Genomic DNA, 27,760 nt, shown 5'->3' on the forward strand with positions numbered 1-27,760 from the left:
GGGCGACTTTAAACAAGATCAATTGCAGCAAAATGATTCCTTTTCTTTGCTGAGGGGCAGGTGGAGCAAATCGTTTTCGTTGTTAACGATACATCGGAGTACGATGATTTGACGTGCGCCATTGTGCTGCGCCTGCCGCGATTTAAGATAACTCGCGGTAACGTCTCGCGTTTGGCTAGGCTCTTAATTCTCGTAGCTTTGCTTCAACTTCTCCCTCGTGGCATTCTCACCTTTTTCTCTTTTCTTACTTTGGCGCTCGATGAATAACGTAAAATTTGTACGAATGAGCGTCGAGAGCTGCGGCGGTCGCCGAGGCGGTCGTCGATGTGAAGAGTCGCAAAGTATGGCGCAAAGGGAGACTATTGGAAAATGCTAATTCGTGATTGCAAAGTTTGCGATGTAAAACGAGTCGGACTGACAAGGAGATTAAAAATCGCTCGTATGACTCTGCGCACAGTTAATTCCTGATCGAGGAGAAGAGAAATAAATGGGAGAGAGAGAGAAAACCAGATACACGATCGATCGCTCTCGCTTCATGGCGAAGTAAGGGAGACGGAGACGAATAGCGGGCGCTGTAAAGGCCAAAAACAAATCACTCTGTCGGCGTTACATCGACAAACTTCCGTTCATCAGTATAAATTGTCCGATCCGCTGTTCTCGAGTGCTCCGCCGCAAAAGGGGAGGATCGGGTCGCGCGCAGCGATTTGGAGTTGAAAAAGGCCTCCGACCGCGTGTGTTCGGCGAAGCGCGCGATTACGATTAAGCGAAGAATACGGTAAAATCGGGCGCGATTTCGGCGAGCGTACGGTCACGCGAATGCCACCGACAAAGAGAGACAGAGAGAGGGACGACACGAAAAGCGACCGGCATTATCCGTCGAAAATTAGCCCCGTGCATTCAATACGCGCGTATTGGTATTATTATTACTAGTATTATTATTATCGTGTTATTATGTATCGTTAATACTATTATTAGTATTATTATTATTATTATTATTATTGTATAGGCGAATATTCAATGCCGTCATACAAGCATTGTGCATGAGGTATCAAACAGCGCGGCGCGGCGCGGCGCGCGACGATAAAGTACGGCCTCGTTAACGTTTCACGATGGCGCGCGGTTTTAACGCGCGGCGCGCTGTTTGCATCCGCCGTGCGTAATTAAAATCGGCCGCGTGTGACCGGATCGCGCGCAGCCTGCGAACTCGTGCACGTCGTCCATGATGATTTGTCCCTCCGCGCGCGCGCACGCGCCGCCCTGCGCTCTCTTATCGCGCCCGATATTATTATTCAGCGCCTGACTAAATACGTTCCTTACTTAACATAGTGATAAATCACCGGTCGCGTGAGGCGAGTCGCGGCAGAGACCGCCGTGACGAAAAAGCTGCTGAATATTCGCGCTCGCGGAAATAGGAGGCTGCCCTCCTCTTCCGCCCGCCCTGCGCCGGAGGGGAAGAATATTGCGGCAAAGCGCGGGATCGCCGCTGTAAGATACTCGGGAGAACGAGCAGGGCCGTACAAATGGTTCGCTAAATCCCTCCGTCGCTGAAAGTCGTGAAAGAGGAGGAAAAAGGCGCGGCAGGGAGGGGAGGGAGGGAGGGAGGAAAGGAAGCATGCGAGCCCATTAGCGCCGAAATGTGAACTTCGCGAAGACACTCACCCTTCCTCTCGCCGAAGAAGTCCGCGCGGCCGCATGTCGCGCACAGCGCGACGAGAATCACCAGCGACGATCTGAAAGCAATTAATACAATATATTTGTCACGTGAATAATCGCGAGATATATTACGCTCGTAAGAGGGAGAGGGTAATAATAACGCGCGTGAGAGAAAAAAGATCAAAGTCCAAGGAGCGAGCCAAACGCGTCCAGAAGCGCCTTTGCTTCGTTCATTGTTCGCGTTTCCTCCCCCGTCGGCGCGGTCGTCGGCAAGTGCGACGAAATGGCGGAAACGGCCAGGGCGATGCGGAAGTGACGAATCGAAGCTCGGAGGAGCTCGAATCGAGGATCGAACGTCAGGACTCGTTCGGTGTTATTTAAGAGAGTTTGCGCGCGAGGCGCGCGGCGCTCTCAACAGTCGCGGTGTTTTACCCCGTCGGTGTTAATTGCGAAACGAAAACATGCGTCGCTCCGCGGGGGCGGGAAGGGGAAATGGCAGGACGAGAGAGAGAGAGAGAGAGAGAGAGAGAGAAGCACACGTCGCGAGAAAATGTTCTCGATTAACCGGGAGACGAGTGACGGCGCGCGCATTCCGGCGGTTAATTGCTTCGTTATTAGTGCTATCGTCGAAGGTACGACGGCCTGGCAACTAATACTAATTAAATAGGGATGGGAAACGAGAGGGACGGAAGTAGAGGGAGGACGAAGACGCGTCGAGAACAAAGGCGGCGAAGAGGAGGAGGGAGATAGTTCGCCGCTAAAAGGGATAAGACCCGGTGCTAGAAAAGCTACGTGATCCCGCGGAAGAAAGGCAATGAAATTAACGTTAGAGCGATTCGAAATAACAGCGTCGCCCTCTTCTCCGCCCCCGGGCGGCGGGGAGGAGGGGCGAGGAAGAACAATGGAGACGCACCTGCTGCGCTATAACGGAGCCGCGAGGCGGCGGCGCTGTGGATCAGGAAAAGTGCTTCTCGCTATTATGCCCGGGCTTTACTTTGACACCCGCGCGCTTTTGTAAGCGGGGCGGTTTTGCTGGGCGAAACGTGATCGCGACTCGGTCGCGATGAGTTAGTTAGTCTCGCGCTAAATACGACGGCGACCTAATCCAATATATCCGCGCGCGTGCCCGCGCGCTCGCTCGCGCGCATTGCCTTTAATCTAACTTTAAATTAACGCAAACGCTAATCACACCTAGCCCGCTCGTTGAAAAGTTCTCCCTCTCGTTCGCCGGTCGACGACAATTCGCGCGCGTGCGCACGCGAGCGCGTTCAGTCTTCCACGCTCGTGCAATCTCGTTATTTACAATGGAAGTATGTGCAATTTTCTATTTTTTTTTCTCTTTTTTTTTTATTGTCTCGACGTGCTCCTTTTCAGACGTCCGATGAAGGAAAGTTCGTCTCCGAGTAATTCTCAGGAGATAAGATCCCCGCTTAGTTTCTCTCTCATCGAGGACGCGCTTTGAGAAGGTCTTTAAGGCGTCTGCGATCGGCGTCGTTGTCTGAAAGAGCGAAATTCCCGAAGCCGGCACGAGTTTTGTCCATCTCGCAGAATTCTTTTCGTATAAAATTGCACCGCGGAGACTCCCGCGTGTCGATCGCGGAATCTATTGTTTCGCCGTGACGAACGATCACGCCAAGTGCTCTCGGACATCGCTCTCAGAGCGGACCAGAGCGTTTTCGCGCAATGGCCGGCCGATATACAGCCTGGAAATAATCGACGGACACTTTCTCCCGCGTTTCCGTTCACCTCGGGCTGCTTTTCTTTGCCTTCCTCTCGCCCGCCGCGTTGTTCCCAACGCGAAGCGGGAAAGATTGATTACGTACACGGCACGAACGCTTCCTCGCCGGTGTCGCGGTCCGCCATTTTCCCCAGTCACCGTGCGCTATTAAACCCTACGTCACTCGCGCCGGAAAGTGGCATGCGTTCATCCGACCATTTTTATTCACGTTGTTCAGTGCGGCGCGCGAAGGCATTTGCGTGGCCGCTGCGCGAGTCGCGCCGAGCGAGCGAGGCGCGGTACGCGCTATAAATCTCACCGCGGCCGCTCCGCGTTATTTCGCGCGCAGGCTAAGGTCAGTGGAGCACGGGGAAGTCGGTAAGTGTGACACGCGCCGGGTATTTGCATGCCCCGGCGCTTGCACAACACGGCCGTGGGCGCGCGTGGGCGTAGCCCGTCGATCGTGAATCACGATCGGGAGAATTCCGGCCGCCTGGGCAAGCGATCGCACGCGAGCTCGGCGATTTCGATGTCGATTTCCATTTTACAGGACCGCCGAGCCCGCCCAGCCCCTCGTCTCTCTCTCTCTCTCTCTCTCTCTCCGCGCGGCGCCGCGGCGCTCGCTCGCCTCGCATTCAACAGGCAAATGTTGCTGACGAACGATTGAATTATCGAGGCCGAGGAGGGGCCCGCCGCGATAACGGGGGGGATAATGTTGCCGCGACACGTAATCGATCGTACGACGGAATTGCGCCATTTTTTCCCCGCCACTTGTTACGGCCCTCTGCCCTTTGCGCCCTTTGCGCTCCGGCTGTGCTCGCGCGATGTTGGCGACTATCGCCGGGCTCGACGAAAAGTCAACGCGCTGCGAGTGATTGGTTATTTATTATTATTTGGTGAAAATCATGCCGCGGTTGTATCTCGCTTACGGTATTTTGGTCAGGCTGGTCTTCAGCACTGGGCGATGAGTCACTATAAGGATAACGAATTTCAATCTATGCTATTTAGGATCACAAATGTTTCGCTGTTCGGAAGCGACGATTTTTTACCATATTTACCTTTATTATTTATTATTATTTAATATTTACTTATTATTTTTGTTATTATTTAATTTTGCATGAAATTCAATGCAATTTTATCGTCACTGTCGACGCGCGATGATCGAAACAAACGCTAGCTTGTCCGAGCAGGTTGGCGCTCAGGAGCGTGCAGGATTCGATATCGATTTCGCCCGCGGAGATGGCAGAGGAACGAGACGCGCGGAGACGCGGTGACGCTCGTCGGTTGTAAAACTGATTAACCGATCCAATCGAGTGTCCATCTTTGACGTTTGACACAACTGAGGGAGGACGCGGTGTCTGCCGCGTCCCGATTATCCGGCGGTCCCGATTGCCCCTCGTAAGATCATTAAACATTTTTAAGGCCTCATACAAATTTCATGAGAGCCCGGCCTTTTGCACACAAGTTTAAGAGGTTACGCGGAGTTCCGTCAAAGTTTATGACGTTTTATAAGGTCTCCTGAAATTCCCGAGGTTTCGCAGGACGAAAGGATTTTACGGCGCGCGGTCCAACTTTTCGCAAGCCGGTAAATGTTGCATGTCTTCGCTAAGCTCCGATAAATGCGTCTTCCGACTGGTCTCCGAGACTTTTTCGAAACGGCTGGAACACGCCGTCGCGGTCGCTTTCTTGTGACGCGCCGTTTCTTCGGGAGTTTTCACTCGCAGCTTCGCTCTTATCCCCCCTCCTCGCGGTCGCCTGCCGATCTATCGCGCGGTTTCGATCGAAAGCACAGAGCGTCTATGAGCAGCGTTCATAGTTAGGTCTTATATTTCAGGTCGTCTCGATGTTATCTTTGGCTGCTATGTCATCAGCGAAACGATTCTCGCAGCACCCGAGGAGATGAACTTGAAACAATCTCAAGCATAAAATCAGAATGAATAGCGCTCTCTATACCCGCGCGGCAACTTGCGAGGCCAGTTTTCTTCCTTCCGAACCTTTTCGAACCTGGCAGCAGTCCTCAAGTTCATATCACCCGAGTCGAAATTTAGAGTCTGTTATAAGCCTATCAAATATTAAGCTGTACGCTTTTAACACTCTTTGTGCTACAAATTCTACCGTAGCGCTAGTAACGACGTCTTTTAGGTTCTGTTTAGCCTTATAATTCTATCGAAACTGATACTTGAGTTCTATTTAGTCTTATAATTCTATCGAAGCCGATAAATTCCAAAAGAAAAGCCGATTAAGCTCCGAACGATATTTCTTTATACTACTTTATAACTGCTCGTAACGATTCTGTTTATTCAACTTTATTCTTCTTATCCCAATAAAATGAACATATTTTGTAAAAATCTCTGCAAGATATGTTCATTTTATATGGACGAAAAGAATAAAGTTGAATGAACAAAGTTATATATATATATATATATTTATATATGTAATATATATATTATTATTACTGTGTATAAGTACAACAATGCACGTATAAAATTATCTATATAGGGGAAGAAAACAGTTTTCTTATTTCGAAAATTTTTATCTTTGACATTTGTCTTGTTATATAATTTTCATTTGTTTTATGCTCAAGTAAAACAAGTACAAGTTGATCCTCCAGGCACGGCATCTATTAGTCTAATCCTTTTTATAAACTGCTTATAGGCCATTGCAATTTATGTTCAATACGAGTTATATATTCCGTTCTGTGTAAAAATTTTTGAAAATAAACCATTTAAATTTTTATATTGTGATAATCGGAGAAAATGTGAAAATATCCCAATTTCATGACTTTATCGGGTGAGCGTTGTAATTAATGGATATTAACAAAAGAAAATTGTAATCCATATAAATTTTTGAATTTGTACATAGAACGGCCGTATGTTCTATGTTATAAGCATTTTTGGGAGATATGAAAAATTATTTAATATTCAGTTATCTCTTATATATTTTATTTAAGATTTTAAATACATATTAAATTATAGGAAGAATGTTAGAAACTTGAATTATCATATTTATTGATACAGCCATTCGGGAAGCGCGACACAGAATCTGGAGCCGTTTCAGAAGCTTTCAGTACGTCCTCCCTTAAACCTCACGTTGCTAAAAACGGCTTGTTGCTAAATACCGATTTGTAGCACTAAAAGATCACTACATCCTATATGACTCCAGATATGGAGATCCTTCAGTAGTCCTCTAAGTCGTACGGAATTTGCAGGCTCAAAGTAGAACTGAAATTTCGACTCGAGTATTCGCTCATCCGAATTTGAGTGCAAATTATCATTGCGTTGCTGCGCTTTCGTCGCGTGAAATCCTCGCATCGTCTGCTCGGGTCCGTTCACATTCTTCGAAAATTCGTTGAGATTCCTCGCTCATTAAGCTCGCTGTGCCAGAATGGCGCGCAATATGGGCGCATGTTTGCAGTAAACGTGTCAGAAAAGAAAGTTCCGCGATAATGAAATTAGCCAGCGCTCGCGCGATGGACACCGCGGCAGCCGTTAGAACTTGATATCAAATTTAATCGCGTCCGTTATTCGGACTCGATGTCGGCCAACTGAATTTGCTCTCGTAATTCAATATACGCTTCGTGCGTGTCCTTCGTCGAGAGCACGTGTGAGAGCATGAACATTGCGATAAATTGGCCGTACGCATAATTCCGCGCGTGTAAATTTATAATCCCGGCGCTGATGAGGTTGACGCTCTTGAAAGCTTTATCGAGTCAATTCGACGGGGATGTATCTGAGAACCGGCGTGACTTACCGGATAGTTAACCCTGTGGCCTCCCTCCCCCGTGCGAGTTTCTCGGCGCGGCGCTCAAACGCCGGACTTACGTGACGATTTCGCGCGCGAGATTAAACGCGGCCGCGAGAAAGAGAGAGGGAGAGAGGGAGAGAGAGAGAGAGAGAGAGAGAGAGAGGACGCCGATGTAAATGTGTCGAACGCAATTGAGGGACTTATTTATAGCGGCCGACATCGGCGCAGGACAAAGTCCGTGCGCTCAATAACGCGGTCGTGCCGCGAGTAAGTGCGTGCATTTAATCACAAAGTGTGATAATCGTCCTATTAATTCGCGGCGTAGTCGTATATATGAGGAAAATTTATGACGACGGAATATTGCCGTTCCTGGAAAAACGCGCGACCCGCACGCGCCACTTCTCATAAACTACTCACGGACGTTCCTTCCCCGTCATTCTTTCTTTTTTCCTCTTCCTTCTTGATCGTTAAAACGCACACGAGGCGCGATCAATTTTTTCGCGACGTTCCTGTCGCTCCGACGACTCGCGGTCATCGGGCGATTTGAAAGTCTGTCGATACGAGGCTGCTACGGCGGCGGTAAGAGTTCTCGATCAACTCGATTAACCAGGACGATTCCTTTTTCCCGGCGCGTTTTTTGGGGGGAGAAGCGCCATTTAAAATTGCGACACCAACAATCGTCAGAACTGGGAAGTCTGAGAAGCGAGCGTTTCTGGCACGCGCAATCTCCCGCTTTATTTTCTTCGATAAGCTAGTATCAGGATTGTGCATGACTTCATCGAGCGCGGGACAGAGAGACAGAGAGACAGAGAGAGAGAGAGAGAGAGAGAGAGAGAGAGAGAGAGAGAGAGAGAGAAAGAGAGAAAGAGAAGGGAGGGAAGGAGAGGGAGGGAGAGAGAGAGAGAGAGAGAGAGAGAGAGAGAGAGAGAGAGAGAGAGAGAGAGAGAGAGAGAGAGAGAGGTAGTACCGCGAGAAAGAAGTCTTCTTCTTTGACGGCGAAAAAAACGGAATAAATCTCAATGTAGACGGAAAGTGGCCGTAAAAGAAGGAACAGAGAAGAACCGCGGTGATAGCGCTGAAATGATAATCGACCGCGCGTTTGAATAATATATGACGGCATACATATTTATAAACGCATGAATTTATCTTATCATCTCTCGGTTTGGCAATTGCGTGAGCGCGAGCGAGCGAGCGAGCGAGTGAGATAGAGAGAAAGAGATAGAGCGAGAGAGGGGAGGGGGCGGGGAGGGGAGAGAGAAGGCAGAGAGAGGCGCAGAAAGAGAGAAAATAGCGACGCGTAGAGAATCGTTATGCATGCACAGATCGCATGCGCGCGCAGGACGCTGGCATCGAAATCATAATAGCGGCGCTTGCACTCTCGATGCGCCGGAGTAAAACTTAATTGCAACAGCTCTCCGGGAAATTTCATCTATCCCGGCAATACCGCGGTATTTCCGGTAACTGAAAATACTCGCGGGAGCGTGTGCACTTTGCGCGTGCCATGTGAAATCACGTTTCCCGCTATTAGGTCCTCCTTTTCAGCGGGTCTAGGTCGGCTCGTGAACAAATACCGTTACACATTACGCGAGCGCTGCATTAGCGACTCGCTGTATATCTTGCTGCGTTGCGATAATAAGATAATGATCTCTCTCTCTCTCTCTCTCTCTCTCTCTCTCTCTTTCTCTTTCCCTCTCTCTTTCCTCCAAGAACCACACACACGTACACGCACACAGGGACACCGCCCTTCTCTCTCGCGCCCTCGTGTGCGCGAGATAGGATGGCGATCATTTCCGGCGGAATTTTGCCGCAAATTGAAACGACGCGAGAACAACATTCGCTAGAGGGATTTGGCGAGATCGGAATCGGAATCGCGAAGCGTATCCCCGCGACGAGGACGGCCGCGATGGACAAGGCAAATAAGAGCGACGCTTGCTACGCGCGTGGCAAACACTGCAGCTGCAACGCAAACGTTACTCTCGTTAAGAGAGAGAGAGAGAGAGAGAGAGAGAGAGAGAGAGAGAGAGAGAGAGAGAGAGAGAGAGAGAAAGAGAGAGAGAGAGAGAGAGGGGGGAGTGAGAGGGAGAATCGTTTGCAGAAGTTACCGCGCGCCACTTGCACCGTAAGTAAGCCTCTTTGTAACAATGGGACGATTCACGAAATGAGAATGTGCAGGAGGGGGAGGGCGGGCGGGGAGTGGGGCCGTATCGTCGCAGATAATGACGACGAATGACGACACTCCATTAACCTAGTGGCCCGGGCAACGATATAAAGGGGAAATTAAAAGAAGCTAGTTCAGCCCGATGGGAAGGTGTAACACGTGTACCACCGTGGCTGCTGCCGCCAGCGCTGCTGGTGGTAGCGGAATAATTAAGCGAGACGGCAACGACTACGACTACGACTACGACGACGAGGACGATGAGGACGACGACGTCGTCGAGGAGCTCGTTAATGAAGCGATCTCGCCGAGGACTCTCGCAAGTCGACGAAATTCTCGCAGGAAACTTGAAAAGAACGGACGATTTCGGCGCGGCGAATCTCTCCGGAGCGGGGCTGCGGGGGCGGGGAGGGGGGAGCGCTGCTAATGAGATAACCTCGCCTTAGGCTGCTCGCGCGACGAGTGCATTGATCTATAATGCAAAGCCGGCGCTACCGTTTCTTTATAATCCGTTACGACTTCCCATCGTCGGCGCGTGTAATTAGAATTTAGCGGGAGAATTAATGTGTAATTTGAAGTTACGGCGGCGGAGGCGGGGAGGCGGGGAAGGGGAGGTGAGCGTCTTTGAACGGCATGTTCCGCCGGAAGTTCGAGCCGAGATCCCGTCGACGACGAGAGCGGCGCCATTTTCCCCCGCGATCTCGTATCGGCGCGGCGGAGTCTGTTGAAACATTCAAACCTCGGGATCGGAATCTGCCGCTTTTCCCTCGACTTGCTTTCTTTGATCTCTCTCCTTGAGTTTCCCCGCGCGCTTGCGCTCGCGCGGCGCGTAATAAAGGCGTCGTGTATATTGCGCGGCCGGAAAATCCGCGGGGAACAAACGAATCTTGTTGTAATCTCATTCATAACCGTGAGCTCCCCCGTCACGTCTCGCGTGATTTACGGTGAAGAATTGCGCGGCGCCGGGCGAAGGAACTGTTATTGTTGCGCTAAAATCCGCGTCGATCATTAATTTTCTGAGGAGCCGCGTCGTGAGACGCGCGCGTGCGCGCTACTTGTTACACATATGCAATAATAATGAATCTGGGAAACATACTGCAAAGCGTATAGGAAATTAAGCGCGGATGGAGCTCCGCGCGATACGTCGCGACCTTTCCATACAACATCGCGACTCATAATTTTCGGGGCGACGGGGGAAATCTCGCGAACGCGCAAAAGCCGTGAATTCTCGCCGACGCCGACGCCGACGGCGGAGGCATTCCGAGGGCGAAAACTGTCAACGCGGCTCTTTGATGTAGCCGCGGCTAAAAATAAGAGCGGCGATAATAAGGTCTCGTTAATAAATCGCGCTGCTTTGCCGCACGCAGCGCCGGTCTCCGCGATTTCGGAGTTTCGTAATTTCGAGAGACAAAGAGAGAGAGAGAGAGAGAGAGAGAGAGAGAGAATTTGTGGTCTTCCACCGGCCGATCGAATAATGCAGATAAGTCACGTGAATTGATACAATTTCTTAGCGCATTTGCACAGCGGAAGCAGACGACTCTCAGTCTCCGACATTTCCGTGGCTGGAAAGAAACACGATAATCTCCGCGGACTTCCCTCAGTCGAGATTTATTCATATCACGATGATTAGCTGTAAACGAGATACACCAAGTTTGCGCGAAGTAATATTTGAAGTTTCGAACAGACGAGCGTCGTTAACGAGCGCCTTGTCAGCGGGGAAAAACCGCGCTTGCGGTCCTTTGATCCGCCGTCTATCTTTAAATCGGAAGTGGCGACGCCGAGATTAAACTTCAAGCTCACGCGCCTGCGTCGGCATGTAACACGCACGGCGACGCCTTCGTGCGCCTCTCTCGCGACGCGAAATCCATCGCGGAGTTATGCGATGCCATCAACGGCAATCTTAGATTATTACTGACGCGTCGAAACTCACTTTTCACGACACGTCATTGTGAATAATCACAGCTGGGCGCGGTCGTGCAAAATATCGTCAAGACTATTTATTAATAACGACTCGTTTCCTGTTTTTTCTTTTTTCTTTTTTTTTTTTTTAAATTCTCAACTCGTGTCACAAAAATTTTTATTTCTTTTTTCTACTTGATTTTAATTGCCTCCTCATGTAACGTGAATTACACGTGCAATGCATAACAATAGATAGCGAGGGACACGCGTGTGTAAAGAAAGAGGAAGGTGAGATGCGCGGGTCGAGGTGTGGGAAGCGATGGTTAATTAGCAGCGCTGAACAAATTGGCAGCTTCAAAGGAGCGGAAGCGGTGAGAGAGAGAGAGAGAGAGAGAGAGAGCGAGAGAGAGAGAGAGAGAGAGAGAGAGAGAGAGAGAGAGAGAGAGAGAGCGCGTTTTCATTTGATCCGCGATCGGGCGATCTCGCGGGATCTCGCGGAGTTGGCGCGCAAACGCGGGCGAGCGGACGCGCCCGCCGGACGTACGGGCGACGCGAAATAAAGAAAGGAATTTATTTCCGTCCCCGAAGTACGTAGCGTGTGCGCGCAAGTCGGGAGCGACCTCGTGTTTGACCTGTTTCCGCGGGGAGTTCCATTCGCGGAACGCGCAGTGTTTATTCGTTTCACAAACGCGGTCCCTCGGACCACGAGTGGTTAGCCCGTGTCGGCGGCGCGATCCTCATCACATTAGCAACTCGCCATCCACACCACAGCGACTATGATCACGTTATAGCCGGCGGAAGGCGGAGAGGAAGTCGCTTTTGGATATATCGCGGGGAACGCGGGGAAACCGGGAATCGCGTCGGGGAGGAGGGAAAAATGGCAATGCCCGTATACAAGAATTCGAGTTTATCGCTGCCTTCTTTTCGCCAATGGAAAGTATCGAATCTTTTCTTCTTCTTCTTTCCCGTCGTAATATCGTCTTGAAAGGACTCTCCGTGCTGAGCACACACACACACACACACACACACACACATGTACACATCTGGAAATCCCGATGAAAATTTTTACCGTAATCTGAGTCGCGATCTCTTCTTCGTCTGACCGGCCACGAGAAAACAAGTCTCGAGGGAGGTAATTAAATCGGGCAAGAACGGTCTAAAGTCGCGCATCGGACAGGCAGCCAGGAGCGAGGAGAGTGCGGACGCTGGGAGAGGGTGGTAAGGAATACTGGTAAGAGAGACGAGTATGTTTGCTCGGGAAGACGCGTGTTTCCAGACCTTTGCTCGCTGGGAAAGGACGAGAGAGAAAGAGGAAGAGAGACAGAGAGAGAGAGAGAGAGAGAGAGAGAGAGAGAGAGAGAGAGGGAAGTAAACTGCTGACGGTATAAACGGGTCTGGACTTCGTTTCCGGAGGGATCCTTTCACGAGAGAAGTACGTATGAAATATAAATTGTCGATGGACATCGAATGTAATCTCGTCGCGACGTTAACCGTGTCTGCACGGGTATGCTCAAAGTTGTCGTTTCTTTTCGAGGTCGCGGCTAAAAGTCAATCCTCGCTTGAAGCAAATTTCATCGAGAGCTTCCTCCGCGACTCGTGAGTTTGACTCGCGAATTGATCAAAATAATCTTTTTCATGTATAATATATTACGTATATATTATATATTATAATACGTATATATTACGTCCTAATCGTGTAGAGCATTTATTTATTTACCTGCGAGGGGAAGTTATCTCTAGAGCGTAGTAACAGTTTTAATCGTAATTATTTACGTTGAAATGTTGAAAGAAAGTTAGTGAAAAATGATTTCCGTCACTCATACGTGTGTGATCTCTCATAAGCGATCGATGCGTCAGACCCGCGTGACTTCGACGAACGTGATATTTAATATTTCTCCTGCATTTCCTCATTTTGATCTCGAGGCTATTTCGGTTTTGTTTGAGCACAGCGAATGGCGCAATTGTAATTGTGTTCGTTCATGGCGGTGTTTTGCGTTCGCCGAGCGCGCGCGATCGCCATCGCAATAGCGCAGTCCGTGATTATTCATCCCTTCTGGATTTTCTTTCCGCGAAGCGGCCACGTTGGAAATACGCAAGTGCGATTGAATAAATAATCGCGATACATCGGTATGCGGACAATGGGCCGCTGCGCGGCGGGTATAACCGCCGCGCGCTGCAGTCGATAAACCGATAATACGACTTTATTACGGGCATCGTTGTGCTCGCGAAGGAATTGCGATCGGCGCAAATTTACCGCAATCGCGGCCATGCGAGCCCGCAGCTGGTCCGTGAAACCGTTTTACACCTCGCGAGACAAATAATTTGCGCCGATACCCGCGCGAATCGTTACTACGGTATTGCGGCGCGCTATCCAATCTCCGGTTAACGGTAATGCAATATCTGTGCTCGATGCCCCGAAATCCCAACGATCGAGTTTGCTAAGACCCGCGTCGCTGATGAAATCCTAACGATCGGATCCCGACAGAGCAGCAGGATCCCGCGGATATGCGTCTGCTTCTGAGCTTCTCGATCGACGGCGCGAAAGGCGGCGTTAATCGACCGTTAATGGCCGACGAGAAACTTGAGACTGACCGGTGATAATCAATAATGGGCGAGAGGTTAATCAATCGTCGTAAATGTGATCGTGAATAATTCGCTCGATGGACGAGATGAATCGGCGGCGCGCGCGCGTCAAGCGCAATCAAACGTGTGAGAGCGACCGATTGAAACGATCCTGTGTAATCGCGATTAACTCGCGGTTAATTCCGATCATTTCGGTCAAGCGAAATTTCACAGTCGATCAACGCTGCCCGACGTTGCTGGACGATGTCGCGATTTGTCGTTGCCTGACGTTTTCCTTTTTTTTTTGACGTTGCCAATGGACGTTCTAATTGGCTTCTCGAATAACCGCGGGAAAAAAAATCTCCGACCGAAATACTCGTCAACTGTCGGGAAAATAAAGACACCGTGATGCGCTCGCAGTCGCTGGAAACAGATTGGCGAGCCAACATTTTTCTTTCCTTTCTTTTTTTTGTAACATATCGACGTGCCGGTCCCTCGATCCCTGGCCGGCGAATCGAAACGAGTGCGGGCGTTAATGAAACGCTTTACAAATGAAATTAACATCGCAATTCGAGCCGATCCGGACGGAACCTCGTTATCCCCGTCGTCCTGTGTTCCTCGAAATTCCACCGTCGAGGTTTTTCGGGCAAGAATTCCCCGGGAAAATCATCGGCGAAAAATGCGCGCGGACCGGCGTTTACGCCGTGTTTTCGCTCCCGTCCGTCGCAATTGTCGCTCTAACTCCGATAATAAAGAAACGATAATGAGGAACGCGCCATAATGGAGAAACGACGCGATATCTTTCTATCCGCCCCGGCCCCTGCCGAAAAAGTCAACGACCAACTCGGTGTCGAGGTTCGAGGACGAGGCCATGGCGGGCGGAGTAACCATCGCAAAAATAAAAAAAACAGAAAGAAAAGGAAAAGATAAAAAATAACGCAACACATTCCGCGATAAAAACGTAGCTCCATTCGCGTGGCGTGTAACGTTTACATTTAATTTTCCTTTTAATGGCCGGCGTTTCGGGCGATTTATCGACGAGACGAGGAGGAGCCCTTGCCGCCGCGAGCGACTTTCGACCAGCGCGAGAGGCTGACAGGGAGAAAAGGAAAAAGAGGGAGGGAGCATTATCTTACGTGCGGTTCGCGAGCCGTCCGGCAATAATTCAGCGACGGTTGCAGAAAGAGAGAAAGGAAGAGAGAGAGAGAGAGAGAGAGAGAGAGAGAGAGAGAGAGAGAAGAGGGGGGGAGGGGAGGGGAGAAAGAAAGAGAGAGCGACGCGTTCTCCTTAAGCCGGCCTGTGGCACGTCGCTATCTATAAACTGGCGTTTAGGGCCGCGTGCCTGCGGGCGATACGACGCCGCGAACGAGCCCTGAATGTGCCGGTCGTAAAGGTCGGCCGACGAGCGAGAGACGTGCTCCCGCACTCCGATGAGACTTCGGGAAATCGGCTCGCGTTTGCGTATCAATGGCTCGTTATGCTAATCCGTCATCTACGCATTGACCTGGTTCCCGCGCGCTCGTAAAACAGTCGGCGTGCAAACGGCCGCGAGTGGCCGCGATTCGCCTCTCAGCGCGCGCGACGCGATTGATCGGCTCGCGGAAAACATTGCGGAGCTCCTCGGAGAACGAGAGAATCCGGACCGAAGCTCGGGGAGTCAGATTAGGTCACCGACGATTACCGCAGAACGTGCGCGCGATGCCCTTTTCTCGGAGCTCGGCCGGGAGTAACAAACTTGAGAGGGCAGACGTTTCGTCCTCGACTTGTTCATACTGTTTTGCAATTCGCTCGTGTCCGCCGCCGATGTTCTCGTGATTCAACCTTAACGGGAATGCCAGAAAAGTGGTCATGTTGTTCGGCTGGGGTAAAATTCAGGCGGCGGACGTTCCGATCGCTGGCGCAGTGTCTCAGCTTGCAGCAATTCCCCTCGGTGAATCAGTCGATGTTTATTTTAAGCACGCGTTTGTATGTATCTGAAATGTTATTTCTTGTCGGCTGCAACAAGACAGTTTCGGGCGGAATGAAAAGCCGTAATGAGTGTCGGGACGTCGCAATTATAAACGTATGATACATTGCAATGTGATTTCTTGCAAGTTGGTCGTTGAGACGTCACACGTTTTTCAAGAATAATCTCTCGATAAAAGGAGTAAACCCAACAACCATCACGTGGTCGTTCTTGAGAAAATATGAATCATTTGAAATCTCCATAAATTCGAAAAACGCAACGCAATGTCCGCGCTCTTCAAAAAAAAATCGACGCGGTGTGGCCAGCTTAATAACACGGTATTTTTAACTTAATTTACTTTTAATTTTATTTTTAATTCACTGATGAATTTCCACGGTGAGGTTAGCAATCGGGTCATTCGTCTTAGCGGGAAAAACAGCCGCGAGCTCGCGCTCGCCGAACTGCGACTGGGCGAGCGGGGCCATCGCCGATCGCCGGCCGATCGGAAATTCGACGCCCCTTATAATGCGGGTGGCGCGCGTATGCGGAATCTTGCGTGCATAAACGTGCGTGCGGAACAGAGTGCCTTGCTATTATCGCGCCAGCTTTCAGGCGAGGCCGGCTGTTATCGGCCGACCTTTCGCCGATGGTATTTGCCTTCGTGAACGTAGGTGGCGGGTAATACGATAATTGGAGAGAGACGACGAGGCGCTGATTAATACGCGCATAACAATGTCTCTCCCGTTCCGCCGTCGCGTGCGCAAAGCGCGCAAACTGGTTTGGTTTCGACGTTGCGACTCGATCGTCCGTGCGGGGCCCGCCGCCGCCGCCGCCGCCGGAATTTCAACACGCCGCGGAGTCCTCGTTCCTTCGCTCGAGCGCGCGTGCGAGTGTTGATATTGAAAAATTATTAAATGATTGAAATAATAAGCGTCGGTGTTGGCTGATGAGACGAAATGACTAGTTTTCATCGGCGAAATAATATTCATCGTTGAAAATCTGGTACATGCCCGAGTAGAGAAATTAATAGGGCTCTGGTAAGGGCCTGATTATTTTTTCCTAATATCAATCGGGCCCTAGTACGAAAGACAAATTGCCTTATAAGGCAATATCAACGAGGCTTTATAAAGAAATATTATTGCTTGAGTAAAAATATTCGTTATTTTCACTCCAAGAAATTTAGACTGCATTTTCTTTATTTATATCTAACCCTGTTGGTACGCAACAGGAATTCTTTATTTTACAAAATATTTTACAATAAAATATAACATTCTTTATACGTAAAAATTCTGCTACTGTTTTTATTAAAGTTTGCTGCATTCTTCAAAACGAAGGCAATACTAGAAAAATCCTTGCTACTAGTAAAATTGATAAAATTTGTTTTTAATTGCGGTATAATTAAAAAATCTTTAATTAAAGAACCAGATAGAGCGTACCTACTAAAACAATACTAAACTATGACAATTTTATTACACGCTTCAAATCTTATTAATTTTCTATAACAAAATTTGATTTTGTATATCTAAAGTATCCTAAGGCTCACATCAGTTTTCCAAGTGAAAGCGTTATTTCGTAAAATCTAAGGTATCCCTAAAAAATTCCTCTAAGGTTTCCCTCTATCAAAGCCTTTATTTATTAGATTTAAGGCACCCGTAATAAATCCTTTTAAGGCCCTCATCAGTTTTCCTTATCAAAGCTTTATTTCGTAAAATCCAAGGTATCCCTAAAAGGTCCATTTTGGGGCCTGATTTGGTAATAAAATGAGGCATCGCTTTTTAAGGCATCCTATTTTCAGCATATTATTGAGGCTTTACATTTCATGAGGATGGCTCTAACAATTTTTTTGCTCGGGTATCGTATTAGGTGATAACTATTATTGTCCGGAGTATTTTCGAAATACGACAAGAGTGGAGGAAACATTTATTTCGAAGCAGCGGCTTCGACCGGGAAAAAGCGTTACCGTCAATAAGGCGACCGTTTCTGTAGCGTGCAATTCTCGCCACTTACATCTTCCTCCCACCTCTCTCATGTTTCTCATATTCCGAGGATATTCTAGTTAGTGACATTCATTTCCCTTCATCATCTATACATTTCTTTTTTAACACCCTCGCCACCAGCGTGATCGATCTCTCATAGAACGACGGCACCGTATGCTGCGGCGACGATAATTTTTCATCCCATGTCCACATAAAAAAATTGAGTCTCTGCTTTACATTCATACATAAACTAAAAATACACAAAGTGGCCTGTGTGCCTGACCAGCGGCGGTGGCGAGAGCGTGTTAATGGACGCTGGAAAAACGAGCGTAGCGCGGCTATTAAAAGACAACAAAAAGGATATTTGTACGATTTTATTGGTTCCGAGACGCGTTTTGTAACTTATCGGGTCCGTTCGTCCAACTCTCGCGCCAGCTTACGTCCGTTTGGACGTCATTTATCGCTGCATATTTATTTGCCGTATTTCGTCTTTTCTCACACGACTGAGGAATTCGGAGGAGGAACGAGAGGATCGCGCGCGCGCAGTCGTACGTCGGCAATAAGCGCTTTCTCAAATAGCGGAGTAAGGTGAACGTTGAGACGTGAGCGCTACGTACGTCGATCGAAGTTCTTCCTGCGGATTTCAGCTTCGGGAGCCCGCGGAGAAACACGTCACAATGTGGAGTGGAAAGCTGCCAAGTAGCCAACTCGGGCATCTCTCTCCGTATCCTCCGTCGTATTCCCGTCCTCGAGGAGAGAATACGTGAGGCAATTCCACCCGCGGCCATGTAGCTAATACGAATTCTTTGCTTCCGGGATTCTCTAATTTCCAGATGTGAACCCACCGGCCGAAAGAAACGAGCATGAGCGCCGAGAAGAATGAATTCGGATTTCTCGTTGTTCCGCGGTGTCTGTGTGTGCGCGCGCGCGCGTGTGTGTGTTTGCGCGCTTATAATTGACGCTAGGCCGCCATGATTGGATGAACGTGCAGGCAATCTGCTTGAAACTTACATGAAACGTGAAATGAAAATTTCTTTCTATCGGATGGTAAGCGTCTCTCTTTCCTCCTCGTTGATTAAAAATCTTAATTTCTTACTTTGCGTATCGTGCACGCGGAGAAGAATACTCGGTTGAATTTTACGGTTTTTCGGAAACTCTCGAACGATCCGGAAATTCCGACAGCGGAGTCCTGTCCTCGAGTTGACCGGGAATCTTTTGACAATCTGGTAGGATAAATCTTGACAAACATCTTGCAGCGGAATTGCCGCGTCGTTCATATTTCGCCAGAGAGTTGCTTCCTCCGACCAAAACGTTCCCCCCTCCGTGCGAAATGTGTTATTCGTCGACGACTCAAGCAGCATCCGTGGTGCGAGTCGTCGCGACGAGCGCGAATCGTAAATTTTGCTGTTGAAAGTTCGCGCCGCGGAACCGCTCCGTATCGGAATTCGCGTGAAACTTGCCTCGCACCGCAACGCTGCGGCCTGCGATCGAGTGCCGCCGCGCGGTGATGATCGCGCTCGGGCAATCTCCTCGAAATTTGCGTAATATATGCGTAACACACACGACGTTATTATTAACGGAGAGAAAAACAAGCGGAATATAACATTCGCGCACGACTCGCAGCTGCCTCTCGCGCGTTATCAAGGCCCGCCCGCTTAACGTTACACGGGACGACCGGTATTAATTCGCCGGCATCCTTGCGAGTTACGGCGACTTATCTGACGTTCGGACGAACGGACGTCCGAGAGTTGCGAATTTCGCCCTCACCTTCGAACTCCGGCCGAACTCCTTGCGTATCGAAATTCACGTCAAACTTCGCGGGCCGTAGCGCGGCGGCGGCGGCGGCGGCGGCGGCGGCGGCGGCGGCGGCCTGCGATTGAGTGCCGCGATAAGCCAGATTTATGCCCCGCCGGGACAATATGTCTTGCCCTATTGTCTCGACAATGAAACAAGTCACTCAGGGCAGTATTATCCCTCAAAGGATGACCATAAATTCGATCCTTATCCGCATCACGTAGAGATCGTGATCCGCCGGGCAGCGCAGAGCGGCAGGGGACGCATTTAGCTAGCCGGCTATATCAGGCGGAATTTATAAAAGGAAAGGATCTCACGCACGCGCTCGCGCGGCTTTAATGCGACCGGCGAGCTATTCTTATGACACTTCTTCATTCCGCCGTGAGACTCGCTAATTAATCGCCGGCCGGATATACCCGGAGCGGTATATTAAATGACATTGATAAGGGTTATTTTTGCCTGGAATTTCTCACCATCCCTGGCATTCGTTGAATTTTCAGAGCATCACCTTCGCGTGCGCGCGATCACGCGCGAGTGTGAAACGAGCGCGATCTGTTCTTGGTTATTCCCGCTTATTCCCGTCGCGAAACGAAGATCGGTAATGCGAGTTATTGAGTGTAAAGTAGATCTCTTTAGGCGGCAAAAAATATACGCTTATATCGTTGAGCCAATTTCGGCGATATGCGCGAAATTCTCCGTCGATGTAACAATGCGATGCGCGTACGGATCTCTCCTCTCTCTCTCTCTCTTTCTCTCTCTCTCTCTCTCTCTCTCTCTCCCTCTTGTTGCGGAAAAATAACGTCGAAGTGTCTGGCACGTCGGGTGAGAGAGTATCGGCTCTTCTTCAAACATCCAGCGTGACAATCAAAAAGTCGAACACGAACACACACACACACACACACACACACACACATACACACATACACACACACGCTCAGCGCGGAGGTTCTCGGCGATGTGCCTCACGTGCCGGCAAAGTTCGTGCAGCTTGTTTTTCGAAAGGGGAAACACGGACTAAAAAGTTCGCTGTTAATGCTCGCCGCGCCTTAACCGAAACTTTCCACGTACGGCAATATTTTCCAATTAGACACGTATGCGGTCTCATTATCTTGTTATCAGGACTCCGGGCGGCGAGCGTGCCACGGAGGGAGAGAATCTTGCGGCGAAGCTCGGTGATCCTGCAATAATTACTTCTCAGCCCCTTCTCAGCCCCGTATTACATTCTTTCCTGTTTGCGCAAGAAAACGCGCGCGTGTGTGCGCGCGCGCGCAAACGAACTCGAAATTTGACCGGCTCGATAATTGCACAGAGCATTTATGCAAATAGTATTTTTGTATCACGCATCCGAGCGACTCGCTCGGCGGGACAGTTTACGGCGAATAATTAATCGGCAATGAATATTTGACAAATCGTTCGCGCTCGTGATTGGGGCTTAATTGCGCCGAGCGCCGTCTCGCAGCTTAAAATCACATAATTTTCCCAATCGCAAGTCGCAAATTACACTCTTCCCGGGAAAACAAGCAACGAATCTCCCCTTTGTTGCGTAAACTTTTAACTTGCGCGAAATACTTTAATAGTATTTCGCGGCATTCTAGTCGGAAGAAGTTAAAAGTTGCGGTAAATAGATTATATGGCTGCAACCTGAAAGCGCGTGGAGAATCACTCGCCTGTAAAGAGCGGAATTTACCCGCGGCGAAGGCAATTTTACAAAGTAGTCACGGTAACTCCCCTCCCCTCCCCCCCCCCTCTCTCTCTTTCGCCTGCATGTCCGAAGAAGATACTTTTAAAGATTCATTCCCGCCTCGGCGTCGTCGTTCGTCGCCGCGCTTTCGCACGCGAAATTAAACTGCGATAAATTCTTTTTAAAATGTGACACCCGTTGCGCAGCGTCGCAAATTCCGGCCGCATTTTCAACCTTGTTGACGTGCCTGAAACATGGCGCGCCGAGCAATGCCTGAATAACCACCACCACGTCGCGGCATGTATATCGTAGAAAAGAAGGCGCGGACGGAGGGAAAAATATCGATACGTCGCGCGGAGCGAGATATTGTCATATCTCGAGCGAAACAGCTGCGACTCCGATCGCGAGTCATTTGCTCGCGAATGTAAACGCGACTCGAGTTTATTCGCGCGAAGCGCCCGTCGCGGAAGCGCCGTTCTTCTACTTCTTTTCCTTCCCCGAGCTTCGATCTTACGTGTGTGTGTGTGTGCATGTCGAAATTCCCAAATTACGCACACACAAAGTGTCGAGCGCGAATCGTACGCCCCCTCGTAAAATTCGACTGAAGGAGAGAAAGCAGCTCCACCGTTTTACAAACAGCCTGCGATAATTTCGCAGGTATTAATCGTAGCAAATTAACAATGGCGGCCGGCGCCAAGAGAAATTCTCGGTCGAGAAATTCTCGGATGAAACTACCGCTTGAGAAACTCGTCCGATCGTGTCGCCATAATTAACATTAATTATTCCAATCGATATCTCTCAAAGACGACCGTACCGGTTCACAAAATGGTCAAGGGTTTTTCCGCTGAGTTTGACGAATTCTTCACACGAGTGATCGTTTCAGTTGCTTCGGACACCCTGTATAGACGTACCCCCTCGCATATATCAGAGTTTACCCGCGCACCATCATTTTCAATTAATATATCCGAAAATATACACGCGAGGTCGCACGAGTACGTCTTCCTGTGTGTGTGTGTGTGTGTGCGCGCATGTATATGTGATAAGAAGATAAATAGATATATCGAGCGATGGAGACGTCCCTCGCCTCGCGCCCGGCGGGAGAGACGGAACTGTCTGGTCCGACACGATAAGGCAATCTCTACTGAATCTTCGAGAGAGTTACATGTGTGACGTGTGCGCTGTTCAAATCCCCGCCATAGAAGCGCTCTTCTTCATGATTTACGGCTAAGGAAGTGCCCTTATCTAGTAATCTCCAGTTAATATCTGTCGCCGTTTGCTCGGAGACGCCGTTCGCTCCATGTCGCCGAGGAACGTCCATCGAGAGAGACTCGATGCGAAACACGGGGGCGCGAGTGTCCTCGTTCCCTTCCTCTCGCGTGGGAGAAAAAGAGAAGAAAAACAAATGTCAAAACGTGGAATCAGTTTCGGCACGAGCACGTAAACCGGCGCTGCAATTTTCGTGGAAGATAAACTCCTCGACGCGTGCGGCGGCTTTATTCGGCGGATTATCAAATCGCTCCCCTACGCGTCTCGCGGTTTCTCGAGCAGAGCCCGCGCTTTTTCCCGGGAACGGAACGGAACGGAACGGAACGGAACGATACTTATCAATTTGCCCGTGGCGTTCGGTTACGCCGCGCGATTTATCGCATGGCCGCCCCGCGCGCTTCTGCCCTTGTGCGACCGCCGGCGATCGCGTTCACGAGTAAATATCGGGAATCCGAGAGACCGCGAGCGGGGAGCGGACGACGACGAGGATCTCTCAAGGGGCGCCGCCGCAAGGAGAGAATTCCGTCGAGAGGCAGCAGCGGGGCAACGCGTTCTTCTTACTCGCCGATATTATTAATCGTCGTACGTTTCAACAAAAACAACGCGCTCGCTGGTCGGAGTTAGCGGCGGAGTTACGGCGCGCAATAACAATATTTCCTATACAAATCCGTAGTTTACTCCCCCTCCCCTCCCCGTTTCTTTTTCTCTCTTTTACTTTTCCTTCGCGCCGAGGACCGCAATTCGTTAGCGCACCGGTGCGATACACCGCGTCTTCTTTAATGCTGATATTTTCCACCATCGTCCCGGACGCGCACGGTCGTTCGTCCTGTGCGCTTCCTTCCTTCTGCTCTCTTTTCCTTTGGCTCCCGCCAGCGAAGAAAAATACACGACTATTAGCAGTAAAGACACCGACCGACCGGCCCGGCCGGCCATTCCGCGCGCGACAATAAAACGCGATCGACGCGATCGTAGCGATACGTAGTATGCACGGAGACGGCGCATCGCCGGATGTCCCGAATAACGGATCGCGGTATTAACCTGTGAGAAAGTCATTGTCGCTCTCCGGGAAATAGCAGAATTTCATGGGAAAGAGAGAGAGAGAGAGAGAGGGGGAGAGGATCCTCTCTTTCTCTCTCTCTCTCTCTCTCTCTCTCTCTCTCTCTCTCTCTCTCTCTCTGTCGCGCGGTGATGCTGCGCGAGCGGCGGATTATACGGCGGGACATTATTTTTCGCAATTTATGGTGCGCGCGTTTTGCCCCGGACTTAAGACTCGGCCGCTCGCATCTGAATTGCTTAATCTAAACTCCCACGTAGAACCTGTATCGCGCTATCTATCCGTCTCTCTTCCCCCCTCTCTCTCTCTCTCTCTCTCTTTCTCTCTCTCCCCCTTTCTCCTTCTCTCTCCCCCGCTGTGTCCCTTCGCTCGCGCGCAATTCCATTAGTAACAAATCTTTGCCGCAAGACTCGTTCCTCGGTATGGAAATCGGCGGCGTTTTATCGCTCCTCGCTCGACGCAGCGCGCTGCGCTGCACGCCGGGATCAATCCTCAGCTGCGATGCGTTTCAGCTCCACTCTGTCCCCCCCTCCCCCCCTCCTCCTCCTCTTCCTCCCCTCTCTTTCTATAAAGCTAATTCCGCGATGAATTCTCCGGCCGGAGGATATTGGGCGAGTTGATTTTGCCGAAGAAACGCGTGCTACCTCTCCTACATTTTGCGAGCGGCACGGGAGACGGGGGAGGGGAAGGGGCGTAAAACAAAAAGAGGAAAAGAGGTTCCGAAAGAGAGGTTCCTGCGCACCGGCGATGGCGGCGACACCGAGTGCCCGTGTCGTCGCGATCGTTGTGATGAGGAAGAGATTTAGACTGCCTCCCCTTCGGAAACAACCGGCCGCCGCGATCCGAAAATCACGTGTGCGACGAACCGGAGACGTTCCTGCGTCCTTTCCCGGAGCCTTGCTGTCCCGATTGACGACTCGGAGCTGCTTGCAAGCCTCGTCGCAAAAAACGGCATTCCCCGCGGCACCGCGGCGACATTCCTACCTCGGTGACCTCCTGACCTCACGTCGCGTTTATTTCGCCGGGCGTTTCGCGCTCGACGTTTATTTTCCGTCTCTCACCAGCCGTCTTCTTGCCTCTCACCCTCCCTCTTTCCCTCCCTCCCTCCCTTCCTTCCTTCCTCTCTCTTACCCCTCGTCTTGGGCCGCGCGAATTTACGTTGTCGCGGAAAAGTAATTCGTTGCTTATCGCGCGAGACAGGAGACGACGCGGCCAGCGGCGGGAGACGGCGCGGGGGGGATGACGCCCTCCTCAGCCGGGTGAGAGTAAGCTCGCGCGACGAGAGAAACCGCCGTGTTATAGCGAATATTATTTCCGCTGCGTTTTCGCGAACGATGCCTATTTTCGCCGAATGACTGTTGACCGTGCTTGCTGTGACAGTCGAGAGATGACGGTGTTTCGAGGCGGTCGTAAAGAACAGCGAGGGGGGCCCGAAAGGGGGACGAGCAGGCCTCGTCCTATAATTCGTATTTCATCGGAAGCTATTCTCGTCGAGATGCGAATTTCGAGAAGAAGATTTATGGTGACCTGAGGGAGAAAGGGAGGGAGTGAGAGGAGATAGGAGAGAAAGGGTATGTGTGTGTGTGTGTGTGTGTGTGTGTGTGTGTGTGTGTGTGTGTGTGTGTGCAGTGTTGGGAAAACATTCTATGTTACCGATGTCAATATATGACTAAATTCTGAATTTTCTCTAGTCTGCCACCGAAGCGTTAGAAGAACGTGCAATGATGGCGTGATCAGAGACCGCAGATTCTTGCGCAGGTACAGAAAGTAAGGGACGAGAATGAGCTAAGCGTGGTTTTGTGTGTGTAACAAAGGATATTTTGTTGCGTTTCGGGTAAGATGGAAGATTATGGCTACGAGTGCGACTTTTGTTCTGTGATGTTCTGCGGCGATGAGTAACAAACGTTATCAGTTTTTGGTTGTTCCGACAAAGACCGTCGTACGGATTAGAAGGTTATCAATGGCCACTCGGGCAGGGCAACAGTATCGGCCGAACGGGCCAGAGGTACGTTAGGGTTAGGTCGTACGGGTGGAAGTATATCAGGCCAGACGCAGGTTAAAAGTTAAGTTAGGCCAGTGTTTTTCAATCTTATCTCACGGCACACTTGAGCTTATAGTTAAACTTCCGCGACACAGTTAAGTTATGATGATAAAAGAAAAAATTATAAAAAGCTTCTTAAGTATAAAGAATTGCTTTCAAAAATAATTTAATTAATGATCTTTGACAATTTTTGCGGTACATCTTAGATCCTCTCACGGTGTACCGCGGCGGATTGGTTGAAAACCACTGCTCCAGACAGGGAGAAAGAAAAAGCGCGGAGCCGAACGGGCTTTTGTTACGCGCAGCCATGTTCTCTTCCCGGTGTTGAACGAACGCGCGCGTCCTCATGCGCGTACGCCACGCTGAGATTACCCTCTTGAAATCCTGCATGTCCTCGCGATATTTCCTTTTTTCAGCGTAAGTCGCGCCGCGACCGCGCCGAGCGGAAATTCCGCGCCGCTGTCGCCGAGATCGAGCGATGTAGTGCGATACCACGACGGCCTCGTGTACGCCGCGGTTTCGAATTGTGTGTGCTAAAGCGAACGCCACACGTGCGCCGAATGCGACGCACACGGCCGCTACGGGACGAGATCTGCTCGTAAATACGTTCCGCCCGCGAATTAACACGATGTGGCCGTCGGCCGCACGTGGGGTGGCGGGTACGCTCTCTTTTCTCACTTTTTAGCCCTCACCCGCTCTCTCTCTCTTTTTCTTCTCTCTTACTCTTTGTCGCTTTACCTTGGTTGCCCTTTTCTCTCTCATTTGCTCGTCGAGCAACCGCGCGAGCGTCATCGATGAGATCATATCTTCTTCATCGATTATGAATTGCAACCGAATTCTTCTTCCTACTTTCTTCGTAGGTCGAAATCTTCCTTTAATAACCAGACTCCTCGGCTTTTTAATTCCGAGGTCGGTTACTGGAACTGAGCATTTTTAAATTCCCTAAGTCGGTTGCTCAGATAGTTAGCATAGATCCGCGTGAAAGTGAGCGGTTGACACAAATCAGTTCGCACTGAGGTACTTTATGGCGGTGTCGGCTATAAGCGGGGAACCCACTATTTAACCCTTTGAGGCACGTATTTTTCAAAAACTCCGAATCACGTGGAAATTTATATACGGGGGTTTTCGGAGTCGCTGATTACGAATCCGTTATCAGATTTTCAAAATTCAAGATAGCGGCAAATTCAAGATAATGAACAATTAATTAATCGGAAGACAATGTCAGGTAAATACATTAGAATTCCATGATCCGCCAACTTGAATCTGCAATCTTGAACAATGAGTTTTGGACCTCGGATTCGTAATCAGCGACCTTGAAAGCTAACTAAAGTACAATTTCAGCTAATCATATAAAAATTTTATGATCCGCCATCTTGGAAAATAAATTTTAGAATTTGGACCTCAGATTCGTAATCAACGACCCAAAAACCTCTAAATCTTGATTTTGAGCAAAATAGTCACTCATAGTTCGTGGAAAATGATTTTTTTCTGTAAAAATGTGTATTTTTCACACTTTGTTTATTTAAAATAAATGGACAACTCATGCAAAACCTTTCATGTATGTTCCCATATCATATAAGAAGCTAGAAAACGCAAAAAACCCCGCAAGAATCCCTCAAATATGAGATATTTCATGAAAATGTGAGAATAAATAGGTGGTAAGTATACTTACCACTATGCCTCAAAAGGTTAATGTCTTCCGAAAAACGGAACTCAGTTTTCCATTGAGGAATTACCTTTTTTTTATCACTAGACGGAGAGCGGAGTTGTTTTCGGCCTAGCGGGATTCGAACCCGGTTTCCCGGGATTACGAATCTGCCGCTCTCCGCCACGCTGCGGCTCGCTGTAGCCGAATTATTATCGTCCGAAAAGCGCCGCGGCCGTCGGCGCGGCGTAACAAGGCATCGCGACGCGACGCTGCGCCGCGCTCGCGGTCGCACAAACGCTTTTAAACACGTATAAACGTCGCGTTAATTTGAAATTACGGATCCCGCGCTAAGCCCTCACTCACGCGCTCGCGAGCGCGCCTCGTAAGTGGGATTTTTGTAAAGGATGATTTGCGACGCGACGCGGCGCGACGTCGCCGCCGGTGATTACGCGGTCGTAATTTTATCATCGCGCGGCTCAAGCTCTCTCTCTCTCTCTCTCTCTCTTTCTCTCTCTCTCTCTCTCTCTCTCGCCGCGCGATCGCCGGGGATGAGCTTGTAACTCGGGGATTATGCGCGCCGGGGAAGAATGTGCGTGTGCGCAGGGAAAAAGGGCCGGAATGTGGA

The 27,760-nt window shown here is 49.8% G+C and overlaps 2 protein-coding genes across 6 annotated transcripts in view; one reads left to right on the forward strand and one right to left on the reverse strand.

Annotated features, from left to right (window-relative positions):
* Positions 1-27,760, reverse strand: part of Mp (collagen XV/XVIII-type protein multiplexin) — a 274,008-nt gene that overhangs the window by 242,441 nt on the left and 3,807 nt on the right. For all 5 annotated transcript variants that reach the window (XM_025304526.1, XM_025304525.1, XM_019842899.2 and 2 more), the window contains exon 2: positions 1,660-1,730. In XM_025304526.1, coding sequence (XP_025160311.1) covers positions 1,660-1,730 — 71 coding nt within the window. The remainder of the gene's footprint in view (positions 1-1,659; positions 1,731-27,760) is intronic.
* The window catches only part of LOC105186486 (uncharacterized), a 290,643-nt gene that overhangs the window by 141,135 nt on the left and 121,748 nt on the right, over positions 1-27,760 (forward strand). The gene's annotated exons all lie outside the window — the stretch shown is intronic.

The sequence above is a fragment of the Harpegnathos saltator genome, unplaced genomic scaffold (assembly GCF_003227715.2).
Source record: "Harpegnathos saltator strain DR-91 unplaced genomic scaffold, Hsal_v8.6 scaffold620, whole genome shotgun sequence".
Lineage (NCBI taxonomy): Eukaryota > Metazoa > Arthropoda > Insecta > Hymenoptera > Formicidae > Harpegnathos > Harpegnathos saltator.